This window comes from Euprymna scolopes, chromosome 34 (genome assembly GCF_053919585.1).
Source record: "Euprymna scolopes isolate OS-2025 chromosome 34, ASM5391958v1, whole genome shotgun sequence".
Lineage (NCBI taxonomy): Eukaryota > Metazoa > Mollusca > Cephalopoda > Sepiida > Sepiolidae > Euprymna > Euprymna scolopes.
In genome coordinates, this window is record NC_136515.1 from 21,990,115 (window position 1) to 22,007,373 (window position 17,259).

Genomic DNA, 17,259 nt, shown 5'->3' on the forward strand with positions numbered 1-17,259 from the left:
TAAATGAATACATCTTTTAATTCTTCTTTCATAAGAAAAAAAGAGGAAATCATCATTATCATCGTCATCATCATCGTCATCATCATCGTCGTCGTCGTCGGTTTACCATGCATTTGGCCTAGTGGTATGCGTTGGACGGCTTTATGAAATTGATTTCCAAACCAACCTATCTCAGGCCAGGTCTTTATTTATCCCTTTTTCTCTCAAGTCAAATTTTATCACTTCCTTCTGTCTTTTTCGTGGTCTCTCCCTGTGAACTGACTATATTATTGAAACTCTTCTACATCTATTAAACCAAGAACTCTCATCCTTTCTTTTAATGTGATCATACCATCTAAGTCTCCTGTTTTGCACACACACTTGTACTTACTTGAGAGAAAGTGATAAGGATGGATTTGTAAAAGAAGAATATAAATAAAGACTTGATTAGAGATGGATTAGTTTGGAAGTGAATTTGTAAAAGCCGTTAAATCGATGATGATGATGATGATGATGATGATGATGCCGTCTAATGCATAAAGTTATCTTGTGAGATTTTAAAAAGTTAGACCTAAATAGCATTTAAGTTGACACATTAAAAATTTTTAATTTGAAATTAAATTTTGAAATTTGAAGTTGAACGTTCGTCAGTATCTACTTTAGTCGATTTCTACTTCCACTTTTTTAATTTGAAATTCAGCTTTTGTTAATTGCTATTTCAGCTTTTTTAATTTGAAATTCAGATTGTTGATTACTACAGGTTTTTTAATTTGAAATTCAGATTTGGTCAATTTCTACTTCCGTTTTTTTTTAAATTTTAAATTCAGCTTTTGTCACTTCTCCAGCTTTTTTAATTTGAAATTCAGATTGTTGATTACTACAGGTTTTTTAATTTGAAATTCAGATTTGGTCAATTTCTACTTCCGTTTTTTTAAATTTAAAATTCAGCTTTTGTCACTTCTCCAGCTTTTTTAATTTGAAATGCAATTTTTTTCAATTTCTACTTCAGGTTTTTAAATGTAACCGTTTAAACTTAAATTTTTAACCAGTTTCTTTTAATATAAACATATATAAATATCACGTGAAGAAAAAGGAATTTAACCTTAAAATAAGTGGTGAGAATGTTACAATTATTGTAAACGAGATAAGTGAATTGCAACTTTGCCCTCTGCCAGAAATGTGATCCGGGCGTTCAGGTTGAGTTGCTCTAATTAAAACATTATAAACATTTAAAATAATTTTATTGATAAGACATCCGTGTTTTTAATAATTATGTACGACAAACTAAGGCACGATAAATGTATGACAAGGCTTGACAACTGCTCCTGCTGATTCTCTTCTCGTGTGATATTTTGGCATGCCATTTGAGCAACCTGGCATTCTTATATCAAGAAGCAAACAATTTTAATTTAGACATACAGTGCACAGGCCGTAATCGCCCACTTGTTCGATAATCATGGTCAGTGACTTTTTTTTACAAATGAATCATCACTTATCAAGGCCCAGAGGCCACTCGAGGATAAAGGTTAATGAGTGTACAGTGGTCAATAGGACAATATCATAGTAATCGTTAGTAGTGGAAATTTGATAAATTGGATTACTTAATAGGAACGGCTCATCAAGAATTTGTTTATGTTGGACTTGAATACAACCATATTGTAGTCAGCTGGAAAGCAGGCAAATGGAAGACAGTGCCACAGGCATGCAGTTCTAAGAAAGAAACTTTGTTCATGGAATCTACGTTTAGGTTTAGGCACAGCTAAAGAGTGGTAGAAATTATTGATAGTGATTTCAACTAGATGAGTGTTTTTCGTGAAAGTTTGGCGAGGGGGACCATAGATTAGAGCTCAGACGAGCACTTGCCATGAAAATAATGATAGAGCAGACAAGCTTGCAATGTCTCTTCTGTGGGAAAGAGGTTGCAGGGAAGAGAAAAGGGCATCCCTCACTAGGCTACAAAGTCTATTTTGAACTCTGCCAAGGCAGGATTGGTTGCTTCTAGCAGCTCCCGCCCATCCTTGGATGTACTTGACTTATACAGGTAGAGAACTGCATCAGCAGTGAGATTTCTACTGGAGTGGTAAAATGATCTCACTATTTTTTCAGTGGCCTTGGCAACGGATTTGATATATGTGTTCCATTTTAGATCAGGAGTAAAGGTCAGACCCAAATGCTTGTCAAAACATGGAGCCTCCATAAGACGAGAGCCATTCATTTCAATTGATGCCATTTGGTTTTATTTGTTTAATCTTCCCAGGCATGACATCCTCTAATGGGGATGGCATAATGTACTCTCTTCTGAGACCATCCTCTCAGGGATTACCTTCTCCTTTTATGGGTTTGTGGGGTAGTGAAGTTCTGTTGCATCTTCTCCAAGACGCAAGGTCACAGAATGGCACCAGGTGGGTTAAATGATTTCTGGACCGTTCTTTTATGAGTTTTTAACCAGTAAAAATAGCTGCTAAGGGGTCAAAAAACTTTTATATTACGAAATGCCTCAATTATTGCTGTCCCATTTCATTATGACCATAATATGGTGAGTGTTTCTGAACATGTTAATTATCATATCATAATTAAGCAGGTTTACATTTGCCGCTTTTTTTTTCTTTTTAAATGAGTAATGTCTTATAGCAATAAAATGTATTATCATAGGTTTTTCAATTTTTTTTTTCAACCGCACAAGCGTACAAATTCTCATAAAATCTGTTTTTCCATAGAAAAAGAAAATAATTTTTCTTAACGCCATTAATTAAAAATCCATTAGTAACTTTTTTTTCCCCCTGCTGTTCGTTGCATTATTAGAGAAATTAATGTTTGGTTGTACATTTTTTTTCTTCACCACTGTCACCATAAATAAGATTCCAAGATAATGGCATAATTTTATATTACTTTTATGTATAAAACTCGCTATGTCTGTGTGTATGCATTTGTCTCTATTTTATTTTTTTTCAAAGTTCATCTATTCAGATTGGCGTAAGGTGGGTCAAATGATTATATTTTTTGTGGACCGATCTTTTGTGGGTTTTTAGCCAGTAAAAATAGCTGCTAAGGGATCACATTTGAAAAACAATTGAAACTTGGCAGATATAAGTCGATTAAATATGCATGCTCAAGAATGCTATAAAAGAACGGTCCAGCAATCATTTAACCCACCTGGTGCCATTCTGCGACCTTGCGTCTTGGAGAAGATGCAACAGAACTTCACTACCCCACAAACTCATAAAAGGAGAAGGTAATCCCTGAGAGGATGGTCTTAGAAGAGAGTACATTATGCCATCCCCATTAGATGATGTCATGCCTGAGAAGATTAAACAAATAAAACCAAATGTTGCCTTGTTTCAAGTTCTGGTTTTATTCAGAGGAAGAATTTTGTTGCATCGTTGATAAGGTAAAGCATAAAGGTCTACTCTACAAGATCTCCAGCTACGATATAGCTGGAAATATCTTCTCAGTTATTAAATCATTTCTCCCAGATAGGTTCATAAGAGTAGTGATTGATAGGGTATGACATAAAGGTCTACGCCAAAAGATCTCCAGCTATGGCATGGCTGGAAATATCTTCTCAGTTATTAAATCATTTCTCCCTGATAGGTTGATGGGCAGAAATCAGAAGCTCAGAGTATTAATGCTGGAGTCCCTCGAGAGTCCATCTTGGGCCCAACTCTCTTTCTGATCTACATTTATGTTAAAGTTTGTTAAATTTTTTAACTAGTAGATTAGCTAGTAGAATATAATGTTATAATAAGTGTTTGGATGATTAATCGAAATCAGAATCGGAATCAGAATCGGGAATGGAAAAAATCAGAAGAACAATTTGTGCCTATTTTCCGACGCCAACGATTTTTTTGATTGGCTTTTTTATTTGATTTTCTTAAAGAAAAATATTCTACCACTGATAGTAATACTAAAATAGTTAATACCTATTGATTTTCACCTATTAGTAAAACTAAAATTAATAGATTATCCCTCTCAAGTGTATCCTTACGTTTAAGAAAATATCTGCACATGTGTTTTTACGGTAATCGTGAAAAATAACAACTCTATATGTAGAGATTTAAAAAAGAATCAGAATCGGAATCAGTAATTGTATCAAAATCAAGAATTTAATACGGAATCGGTAATTGTATCGGAATTGGAAAAAATATTTGTATCGTCCCATCCCTAGTTATATGCTGTTATTGAATCGTCCCATCCCTAGTTATATGCTGTTATTTGCATTCAAACCTTCTTTCGAGATGTCTAGATTTATTATGACATCATGAACAAGGGAAGGGGTGATTTTCAGGTCATTGAGTGTAGCTGCTATCTGTAAAGGGAAATTTGGAAGGGGTTGGCCTGCTGGGTCTTAAGTGGAGATGAAGGCAAAACGTTGGACAAGCAGATTTGCCTTTTAATTTATTTATTTTAGCATAAAAATAACAAAACAATATTTACAAATATTAAATATACTTTCTTTTGTGCTATTAGAAAGTTGAAAGCGTTTGACAAGGTTTTTATTCAGAAAAAAAAAATCGAGTAAAAGTGAATATATATTGAAATAATATTTCTTTGGTGAGAAAGACAGAAATCTTTATATTTACTAAAAATCTAGTTTTTCTTAGAGGGATGCAGGTAATTTATTCTTTTAAATGGGTTCCTTTTGGCTGGAGAATTATCCTAGGAATTTTGCCGGAGTCAACAATAGTTAGCGTCTTAGCTGCATAACACTTAACGGCATAACTGAAGAGTACGTGAACAGTGCTCTTTTATAGTTTTTGGTGGATGGAACATTCTAGAATCGCTCAAATTAGAATACTATAATATTCCACATCTTAGAACATTCTAGAATTTCTCCAAAAAGAACATTTTTATATTTTATAATAGTGTAATATTTTTAATCTATATATTATTATGTTTGTTGCTTTGACTGTTATCATCATGACCATCCGTTAGATTGAAAATGGAATATTCCAAATGGCTAATAAACATTTGAGTTTGATTGAACAAAAGAACATTGGTGTCGCTGGTAACTATAATAATTAATGAAAAATGAATTACCTCCCTTTATCGACGTGAATTTTCAAAACAAAAAAAGACATCGGTCTTTTTACCGTTTCAAATTGGCCATATTATTTTATGATTAAAAAAAAAAGGCAAGTTGAGAGGAGACTAACACCTCTTCATGTTAGGAATGGTTTTTAAATAACTTTATTATTTCAGCACAGTTCGTTCGTTTCAAATTCGTCGTTTTTTAGTTATTTGGTAAAACTTGCAGAGAACGCTTTGTTTTATGGTTGTTTTAAAAATGGAATGGAAATTTAAATTTTGTTCCATTTTAATCATCTTTTTTTAATTGCATGCGCCTCAAAAAATCGAAAGTAATCGAAAGAATAACATTCAACAATCGTACTTAAAAAGTGAAAGATTTTTTCTAAAAATAAAATTTTATAACAAAAAACGAAATAATTTAATTTTTAAACGAAAAAAAATCAAGTTGGTATACTTTTTTTTTTTTTTTTTTTTTTTTACATGAGTTCAACTTACCGTTCATATTGGAAATGTCGACTTTTAAAGGTTTTGGGGTATGCTTACAATGAATAAACACTCCCAACCTCCCCATGTTAAGAATGCCTTTCAGAATAGACACCTCCAACCCCGATGTTGAGAACGGTTTTCGGAATAGACACCCCCACCCTTGTGAGCATACCCGAAAACCTTTAAAAGTCGAATGTGGACGGTGAGTTAGACGTAATGCAAAAATGTACCGCATTTAAAACGGAACGAAATAAATGAAGAGTTCCACTCGAAATTCCATCCAAATTCCCGAGATTGACAGAAATATTTTCGAGTTCGACAAGATACACCTAAAAAAGGTCGAAAGTTACATCGACCGAAACGTTGTGAAAATGACACTCAAGACGAGAACAGTAGTCCGATGAATCCAGATAATACGAATAACCGATCCTTATCTCAAAAATTCAGAAACGTCATACTTCCGTCTTGTTTAACCCGTTTACGTGTTCCCACGTTCATTTTATGCTTGTAAACTCAGTGATAACTTACATCCGGTGCTCCTTCAAAGTCATCTCAATATTTAAGAGTATTATGCAAATAGTTCCTTGCTTGAAATGTAAATAAATATTATTGTGATATAAAATGTTGCTTTTTACTTTTTTTTTTTTTTCAATTTGACGGAGCTGATGATACACGCAAAATGCCCACCTGCACGTTAGTGGACATCGCATGGCACCAAATCGCTAATGTGTGTAGACACAGCAGCCTAAAAAAAAAAAAAAAAAAAAAAAAATGGCCGCTGAATTCTTAAAATACGTTCAACAAATCTCGTAAATAATGTTTATGCTGTGATTTCATGCGGACTGGAAAAATATCAATATTCTAGCTTGTTATTAAGCTTTCTGACAATTTCGAAAAGATTCAATGGATTGTCAAGCATCGGTTAATAGCCAATTCTTGGAGGTGTGAAAGCTGTAATTTACCATTCGCATTGAACCGTTATTCGCAGTCAACTGATGGTTGGAGATGGAAATCTTCAAAAGATAGACTTTATCGTTCAATACAAAAAAAAAAAAAAAACATTTTTAGTCGAAAACAAATTTCCTTATGAACAATTATCTTCATAATCTATATGAAACGCAACATAGTTTTGAGCCCCTGGAGGGGCATAGGCCATCTGCAACTTTGTAGATGCTTTTGTAGCGAGGAGATTTTGGGGGGATGGGGAGAGTGCTGGCTTCACGCCCAACCTTCCCAGAAGGTACATACAGCGCCCAGCCTTCACAAATAGTCACAGATCTGTTTGTCAGTCTCAGTTTTTATAAAAACCTTTTTTTCTAGGGTGTTGTGTCTACACATTCCTTATAAATTCTATTGGAAACAAGTGAAGCATGCATGGTTTCCCGTGAGTGCACAGTGATAGAGGCATAAAAAATGACTAAGTTCAGCATTTGCACCGCCCCCCCCCCCCCGTCCATTTAGCCCCAAAAGTCCCAGGGAACGTCAAATCTTGGTGAAAATGAACAAACGATACAGTTTTAGGCCTTAACATATGTAAATTTGAGTTCTACACCATGCAAAAAAGAAATGACTAAGACCATCATTTGCCCTGCCCCTCCATTTAGCCGCAGAAGTCCCCAAGGCCTTAACATATTTAAATTTGAGTTTAGCAAAACTGCTAAATCGACATACACAAAAAGTTTTGGACAAATATGGTAGAATAGTCCCAAAAATCGAGTGTTTTTATTAGCCCTAAAAGAGCCCCTGGGGCACACCCAAGAGTTATCGCGAAGTATAGACAAACAAAATCATATAAAAATCAATTTCAGAAAGTTTTATAAAATTCCAAGACATCAATTTCTTTAATAAGCACAAAAGTGTAAATTTTAGCCATTTTAACACGAAAGGCACCCCTAGGGTAACCTGAGTTTTCCCAGAAAATCCGTTCTGTTACTTTTTTTACACATATCATGTTTAGTGTTTGTGCAAAATTTCAAAAAATTCTAAGGCGTAGTTATTGAGAAATGTGCGGACAGATGAACGGACGAATGGACAAGGGTGAATTTACAGGTTCGCCTTCCTTTTGTCGGAGGACCAAAAATCTATAAAGCCATTTTTAGTTGTATTTCTTATAATGATTTTAGGCATATTACTTGTTGGAAAATGATCCATAATATGTAGGGTATTTAAAAGTTACAGAGCATGTCTAGATGTGTGGCATAGTTCCTGATCTTCGTAGGACCATTTTGGACGATGATAGGATCTTTCAGTATTTCTAAGAACCACACTAACATTTAATATAGATTGGGTTTAAAAGTTATGTTTTAGCGAAGGAAGAACATGAAGGGGGGGGTGTATGTGTGTGTGTGTGTGTGTACACATACATATATATATTCATAAGTTTTTATATATAGATATATATACATATATATATTTTTTTTTATATGGAGTTCACCACTTATCAAGGCCCAAGGGCCACTCGGGGGTAAGGGTAATTGTGTGTACAGTAATCAATGGGATAGTGTAGTAATAGTATTGGAGAATTGATAAAGTGTCATTACTTAAGGGGGCGGTTCATCAGGAATTTGTTTGTGTTGGACTTGAAGACATCTAGGTTGAAGTCGGGAGGAAAACAGGCAAGCGGAACAGAGTTCCATAGGCGTGCAGTTCTAAGAAAGAAGCTTTGTTCATGGAATCTACGTTTTGATTTAGGCACAGATAAGGAGTGGGGAAAATTATTGACGGTGGTTTCAGCTAGTTGGGTGTTTTTTGAAAAAGATTGGCGAAGGGGGACCAGAGAATGGAGCTCAGACGAGCACTTGCCATGGAAATAACGATAGAACAAAGATAGGCTCGCTACGTCTCTTCTGTGGGAAAGAGGTTGCAGGGAAGAGAAAAGGGCATCCCCCACCAAGCCATGAAGTCTATTTTGTACTCTGTCAAGGCAGGATAGGCTGTTTTTAGCAGCTCCTGTCCAGATGTGGCAGCAGTACTCCATCCTTGGACATACATGGCTTTTATATAGATAGAGAATTGCATCACTAGTGAGATATCTTCTGGAGCGGTAGAAGGATCCTACCATTTTTCCAGCGACCTTGGCCACAGACTTGATGTATGTGTTCCATTTAAGATCAGGTGTAAAGGTCAAACCCAGAAGCTTATCAAAACATGGGGCCTCCCCTAGACGAGAGCCATCCATTTCAATTGATGCCAGATGGGGATCAGAGCGTTTATGATGTAGAGATAGGAGCTTGGTCTTAGATGCATTAAAGGTAACCAACCACCTCTTCCCCCACTGTACCATGCGCTCAAGATCAGAGGAGAGAGAATCAGAGAGAACATCATCATTTACGACCTTTGATGTGTTGCCATAGATAGTCGTGTCATCAGCATGTGTTGCCATAGATAGTTGTGTCATTAACATAGATGTCAACGTAGGTTTTATTTTAAGGTTTTATAATTTTTTTGTGCATTGATATTCATATTAAAAACCCTTTTTTATTGGGTCAAATCTATCTGTCTATCTATAAATATAAAAGCGAAAATGTATGTATGCGTGTTCGCTTTTTCTGTGTGTCTACAAAAGGCTTCTTTCAGAAGCGGTCGGTCGGTTCACAACTTTTTAAAACTTTTATATCACATACAAATCGTAATATCTCACAGTTAACAACGAAGCTCGCCTGTCTATTTAATTTGCTCGATTTCGAGAAGATGAATATTCAATATTTGTTGCTTGCCGCATGTGGGTTAGTCTTTTTCCTATAACATCTTCGGGGGGGGGGGGAAAGCATTCAGCAGTAAATGAATACTATCCCGCAGTCAAAACTTGACCTCATTTAAAACGGGTACCTGCTAAATCCAACTAATTAAATAAATTCAAACGTGTTTCCGTTAGCATCTCGCGGTGGGGCAATGGTTAACATTGCACGTTTTTTTTTTTTTCACACTTTAATTTACAACTTTGACTCAAGGGTTCTGGTTCGATCCTCATACTTACGTTTTTTTTTACCTCCCCCCCCCAAACACCCGGGCAACGCCGGGTACCCCTCGCTAGTATATCTATAAAAGTGAAATTTCTCTCTGTGTGTGTATATTTCCCTACCAAACTACTCTGTCAATTTTCAGTCACCACACTCGAGATTTGACATAAGGGTATTGAGATTTTGGAAAATCTTTTAAATCAGTTTTTGGCCAGGAATTTGGCTTTCAAGGGGTCAAAGTTCAACGATTTGACCTTTGAAAACCCTACCAAACTCCTTTGCCGATTTTGGGCCTAAACATGTAGCGACTCTCTACAAATAGTAAGTGACTGTACAAGCAACGTTTCAGTGGCGTGTACAGTTGCTGCATACACCCACGCAATTTTCGCACTCATAAAAACTAAAACTCTGCCTCTGTGCGCCGACATAGTTGAAAGCACCTGACGTCACAGGGATGTTGTGTTTTCAGCCAATCGCATTGCAAGGAAAGAGAATTTTAAAATATTTTCCCTAACGGTTCTCTGGGAGTTGGTCTGTCCATGATAAAAGGGGGCGAACGCGCCAAAAGCAGTCAGTCGGGTCAGATTTTTCCTGTCCGATCTTCTAAAATGGCAGCCTCAACTTGATGGACAGATGCCTCATCAATGGCTGAGGGGGGGGGCGACCAGGTCTGAGAGCTGTTTCCACAGACTTCCGACCATGTTTGAATTCACGATGCGAGCGTTTTACAAGGTCATATGATGGGGCATTATCACCATAAGTTTCTTTCATTTCATCAAAAGTCTCCTGTGGTGTGCGTCCTTTCAAATACAAAATCCGGATCACTGCTCAACATTCAACAGGCTCCATTTCACACCTGACTTAGTTCAAACACCTGTAAAACAGAAACCACAATTAGTTAAGAGCTGTAATTTGCCATATAACCCGTAGAGATATAAATCATTGTACATGCAAAATTTCAGCTAGGTCTAACAACTGGAAGTGGGTCAGGGGCATTACTTATTGCACGCCCCTCGTAGAGTCCCAGTGACCATACTAGCAGTTATGAACATTTCATATTCTTACGAACCCTGAACGCTTTAGACATTCTCACCTTCTTGACTCTCGTGCTAAATCAACACATGCACACTTAGTGTGTATACAGTAGGTGTATTAGAAGTTTTGGGGAATTTTTGACACCCTTAACACAAAACTGCAAATAAAATATAAAAAACTCGTAATTTCTCTTTTAAAAGTGGGTTGTTTATTTTCTTTATGGAATATATACTTCCAAAATAAACTATTGAAGTCGTTTAAAAAAATAATAGAAATATTATTTTTTATTTTTTAAAAACAGTGTTTACAAAGTGCCGGCACGCCTTCATGCAGCCATTTTTTTTACGTAATGAAATCAATTGAATTTTACGAGTTAATTTTTTTCAATTTTTAAACTTTAAAAATCTATCAAAAGTTTTCTATTGGTTCAATTTTTACGATATTTTCAGGGTCAATGTGAAATTTTATGCTCTTTCCAATAAACCAAATATATTTTAGACAAACGTTTTTTTTTAAATTCATCCCCCCCCATTTTGAAATGTCCATTAAAATTTAAATAATTAATTTATGTACCAAATTTTTATATATCACAAATTGAAGATAAAAGATCAATAAATAAAATATTATAATTTAAAACAAAAAAAGAAGTGCTTTTTTAAAAATTTACCTGTAAATTCAAAAGTATAAAACCTTTTTTTTTTAAACCGCGTGGATTTTTTTTACGTGGAAGTTTATGTTATGCTTAGATTATCAAGTAAATATTGGACGCTGATGACAATTTTTTCTATTTTCTTTTTTTAGATATGTAAAAAAAAAAAAAAAAATTCACTCGATAAAGAAGAATTAAAATATATTAAATCGAAAATTCATGTATTTCTTCACGAGAATAAGAAACATTGGAAATTTGGTAAAGCGCATTTTTAGTAATCGGCTAAAATCCATGAATGAAATGTTATTTTTTAGCACATATGGTAGAACATACTGATCACTTTCTTGTTGAAATGAAATATGTCAAAAATATAAAAGGGAGATAAGGCTGCATGGCATAAATAATTATTTTTGTCACTTTGATGCTTCCGTATATAACAAATCATAAATCAACAAACATCCAGTTTTGCTAATGGCAGATAAACAACTGTCAAAAAGACATTTTTCCGCGACTCTTGATTTAAAAATCCTTTTATTTAAAAAATACATGGAATATAATGGACAAATTCTTATACATGAAGAATAGAAGCACCCATAGCTTAGTAATTTTGAACAGGTAAGTGATTTTTTTGGCAGTTATATATATTTATTAGATTTCGATGAAGTTAAATTTGTTGATTTTCGTGAAATCTTTTTTAAAAAAAACATGAAAAAAAAATTGTATATTTTTCGATTAAGCCTTTTATGATTTTAAAATTTGGTCTTTGCTCATTTTATTGAAATAAAAATTAGGGTTTGAAATTTCATATTGTTATAAGCTTGTAGACATGGAGAGTCTATTTAATCAAATGTTTTCAATGGCGACTTGCCCCAAAATTCTGATACACCTCACACATAAATATACATAAAAAAAACCATCACGTTATTTTTTCTTCTTGCCATAGTAAATAGAGTCACACTATTAATTTTTATATCCGATCTTTGTTATGATAACAAATTTTGACACCTTTGTTTTTTTGTTTTTTTTGTTTTTTAATATTTTGATTGCATCGAGGGACTAGAAAAATGTACCATTAACATCGTAACACCGACGATATGTGCCGACTTAAATGCTTATTGGAATAACTGTAATGATACTCTTCATTGATCTGGTCCCTAACAGCAACAAACACTTGAAATTTTAGATGTAGGTTCCTTGGACATGGATCAAACTTTTTATTTTGATTTGAGCCCAAAAAAATAAATGTTAAGTGGTCAAAATTGGGGTCAAAGTTTTAAAAAAATTACCTCTGCGGTCTCTACCAAATTGCTCAGCCAATTTTTGGTCTAAACATTTGAAATTTTACATAAAGTGTATTCAGACATAGGGCAAGCTTTTTAATCGGTTTTTGGCCGAAAGTTTGGCTGTCAAGAGGTCAAAGTGCAAAAGATTTGACCTTTGCGGTTTCTAGCAAATTACTCAGCCAATTATGGGTCTAAACGTTTGAAATTTTACATAAAGAGTAATCAGATATCCAGCAAGCTTTTTAGTCAGTTTTTGGGCGAAAATTCGGCTGACAAGAGGTCAAAGTTGAAAGAGTTGACCTTTGCAGACTCTACGAAACTCCTCTGCCAATGTAGGTTACCTGGACATGAGTCAAACTTTTTAATATATATATATATATATATATATGCACATAAATATATATATATATATGCGCATAAATATATATATATATATATGCACATAAATATATATATATATATATGCACATAAATATATATATATATATATATATGCACATAAATATATATATATATGCGCATAAATATATATATATATATGCACATAAATATATATATATATATATGCACATAAATATATATACATATATATATATATATATATATGCACACAAAATTATGAACAGTACATAGGGCCCGAGCAAAGCCGGGCTGAACTGCTAGTATAATATAGTAATAAATACGAAATCTGCATTAATCAAAATATCATATTTAAATATATTTTATGACCGGGCAATGCCGGATGACCTGCTAGTATATATATATATATATATATATATATATATATATATATATATATATATACTCCTATAACTTTTTTTTTTGTGTGTATAGATATTTATATTAAAAACTCTTTTGTCTATTTATTTAAAAAAAAAAATACAACTTTGTTATATGTCGGTCATGGAATTGCATTCTTCTGCAAAAAGATCTAGCTAATTTGCAAATTCTGTTAAACATTCATTTTAATTAATTAGTTTTGTCGGTTTTCTGATGAGATGATCATATTTAGTTAACTATTACGTGTAATTATATTCATGCAGATATTCTACTTGATTTATACTTGCATAATATTTGCGAAAAAAGGTTATAGTCAACACAAACCTCTTTCTATATATTTATATGTGCGTATATATTTGTTTAAAAAATTTTGCCTACCAAACTCCACTGACAGTTTTAGGTCTACAGACATGAAACTTAATATATAGGGTATTCGAACCCATGCGGAACTTTTTATTTGGGTTGTAGCTGGGGAAAATCCATGCAAAAGTGTGAAAATTAAAAATATGGCATTTGCCAGATGAAGATGAAACGACGGCATTATGAATATGCATGCATAACGTAATAGCTATTGGCTCATGTTTTAATGTTTAGCCTTGCAGCAAACATGCCTTTATAGCTCAGGCATTAACGTCAAAGGAAAAAGTAAATCGTAGACTAAACATTTTGGTTTCGATTCTCAGTGGTGGCATACAAGGCAGTCTTTTTTTTTTTTTTTTAACTTTTTAAATCATTACTATATCAAATACGAAATCTGTATTAATCAAATTGTCATATTTAAGCGTATTTTACGACCGGGCAATGCCGGGCGGCCTGCTAGTAATAATAATTATACATTTTTAATGTTATTATAAGAAATTAGAATATCGTAATATTTTTATGAAGAAAACTTCCTTTTAGGACACATAACATAATCACCCACCACCACCACCATTTATTTCTGTTTACATGCTGACATGTATTGGACAGCTTTTGGAAGGGCGTTTATTTTTAATAGGCAAGCCGTGTAGTTGACCTACAAAAAATAAGGACTTTGATTACAATCTTTTGTCTTTTCTGCTTTTTTTTTTTTTTTTTTTTTTTCAAAATTTGATTTTTTCTTTATCTTTTGTTTTCTTTATCAAATCTTGACTTCTGCTCTGAGTAGATTTGATGACCTTTCCCACTCTCACGTGCCTGCAGGTCCTGATAAAACAAAATAAAACAAAACAACAACAAAAAACCCCACCCCACCCCGCCTCTCGATTTTGGCATCTATAAAAGAACTGACATTGAAACGTTTTGGTTCCACAAGTCCGTTTGCCACCATGAGAGCAACACTCAGCTTTGTTTGCCTCGTCGGCATCGCCATTATCTCGACAGTATCATCAAATCCACTGAAAAGATATATCAGCCGACAGGAGGATGCTAACATCAGAGAAATAATGGAATTGGTTAATCAGCCGATCATTCTGGAACGCGACCAACCGATCGATTTCTTTTGGAAATGGGTGAGTTTGAACTCAATTTAGATTTCTGAAGTAGATGGGTCTAACCTAATGTTCTTAAGTGTCTAACCTAATATTTTTCAGTGTCTAATCTAATGTTCTTAAATATCTAAACTAATGTTTTAGATGTGTCTAACCTAATATTCTAGAGATGTCTGCTTTTTACACAGCTTGTCTTTGCAATAATGAACTTTCATTCTTGTTAGCTCCTTACATGAAATGGCTTCATGCTTCAAGCGATTTCCATTAAAAAAAAAAATTTTTATACACAAGCTTTCTTCTTCTTCTTCTTCTTCTTCTTCTTCTTCTTCTTCTTCTTCTTCTTCTTCATCGTCACCACCACCACCACCACCACCATCATCATCATCGGTTGAACGTCCATTTTTACATGCTTATATGCATTAATCAGCTTTTAGAAATTGTCTTATAACCTTATTTATCTCTGGCCGGGTCTTAATCCTTCTTTCTCTCAAGTCCATTTTTATCATTTTCTCCCATGTTTTCCTTGGCCTTCCCCTTGTTATCTTAACTATTCTATATTTACTAATCCAAGAACACTCATCCATTCATCTGATGTGTCCATAACAGCAAAGCTGCATATAGTCATGACTTAGACTTCTATCCGACACTCGATGCATCATTCACCCTGGTTTTATTGAGCCGAAAAAAAATTTCCTCTGAAGAATGGAGAATATCTATTCCATTTTGTTAAAAAGGTACACGGATGCAACATTGCTGCAATGGGACAGGGGTTGAAGCGTGCTTGACAGTTTAGAACTTGTAGATTGGAGACTCTATTTTGAGCACTATACAATAGAGAGAAACTAGTAATTGATGCACCGACCAATATGTGGCAGCAATTTCCATACGTGGGCGAATGGTAGCTTTGTAGAGATATAGGATACTGTAAAGTATTTTTCTAGCATGGTAGAGGGAACCCACCTTCTTTGCAGCAACCTTCAGGCTTCATGTTTTGACAAGCTTCTGGGATTGACCTTTACTCCTAATCTGAAATGGAACACATACATCAAGGCCACTCGAAAAATAGTGAGATCCTTCTATCGATCCAGTAGATATCTTACTGCTGATGCAATTCTCTACCTATATAAAAGCCAGGTATGTCCAAGGATGGAGTACTGTTGCCATATCTGGGCAGGAACTGCTAGAAAGGACTTATCCTGCCTTGACAGAGTTCAAAACAGACTTTGTAGCCTAGTAGTGAATGCCCTTTTCTCTTCCCTGCAACCTTTTTCTCACAGAAGAGATGTTGCGAGTTTGTCTCTGCTTTATCATTATTTTCATAGCAAGTGCTCGTCTGAGCTCTAATCTATGGTTCCCCCCTCACCAAACTTTCATGACAAACACTCATCTAGCTGAAATCACTATCAATAATTTCCCCCACTCTTTATCTGTGCCTAAACCTAAACATAGATTCCATGAACAAAGTTTCTTTCTTAGAACTGCACGCCTATGGAACTATCTTCTGTTTGCCTGCTTTCCAGCTGACTACAATATGGTTGCCTTCAAGTCCAACGTAAGTAAGTTCTTGATGAACCGCTCCACTTAAGTTAACAAATTTATCAAATTTCTATTACTAACAATTATTATATTGTCCAATTAACTCCTGTACACTCTTTAACACATATCCTCGAGTAGCCTCTGGGCCTTGATAAGAGGTGATTCCTATGTAAAAAAAAAAAAGAACCTTGGCAATGTCTTTAATGCACTTGTTCTGTGAATGTTAGGCTGAGGAGTTTCAATGATGAACTCTCAACTAGAGTGGCAATCGATGGCTGAAAAGGTTTTTAGTAATTGTTGGAGGAAAGGTGTTTTGTCTTAGTAGCATTAAATGTTACCATCCATTTATGTCCCCAACATACTGCACACTAAAAGTAATTTTCTAAGGTTTCAGACATTGTCTTGGGTATGTATACTTTCATTTTTTTTGTCTAATGTAGAACGTGGCGTCATCAGCAAATATACCCATCTCAGACACAATTTCATCAGGTTGTTTATGAATATCAGGAACAATAACAGCTCAGATCAATCTGTGGAGCATTCATGTCATGTTTGGATGCATAGTTATTGAAGATAACATGGATTTTTCTCTTGTTTAAAAAAGAATTTAGTTATATTAAGTGAACAAGAAGGCCAAAAGTTACATCAACCGAAACGTTGTGTGAATAATATTCAAGATGAGAACAGTAACTCAAAAAAATACGAATTATCAATCCTCATCTAAATATAAAGACTGCTATATTTTGAAGTTCCGTCTCGACAGGCCACTGCTGGCAAAAAGGACAAGAACAGGATAACACGTCCTATCAAGGGGCAATCAACGCTGAAGCTGCCTTGTATAACCTTTGGGTGCCAAATCGTTGTGCGCATCATGTTCTAACTATAAAAAAAATTATCTTCTTCCCCACCTCTACTATTCTAAAAAAAAAAAAAGCCTGTCTGATTGGTCAAGGCGATTCCCCTTAACCAATCAGCAGACACCCTATTTGTCGGGTTGAATGCAAAAAGCACCTATTCTTCCTTTTTCGGAATATGAAGCCGTCCAGTCAACAAAT

General features: G+C 34.6%; 1 protein-coding gene across 1 annotated transcript in view; it reads left to right on the forward strand.

Annotated features, from left to right (window-relative positions):
- The first annotated feature begins 14,469 nt into the window (after positions 1 to 14,469).
- LOC145259127 (ganglioside GM2 activator-like) overlaps positions 14,470 to 17,259 on the forward strand; it is a 21,961-nt gene continuing 19,171 nt past the window's right edge. Inside the window, exon 1 of the mRNA XM_080116806.1 lies at positions 14,470 to 14,689. Within this exon, the coding sequence (XP_079972932.1) occupies positions 14,507 to 14,689 (183 nt within the window). The 5' untranslated portion in view covers positions 14,470 to 14,506. The remainder of the gene's footprint in view (positions 14,690 to 17,259) is intronic.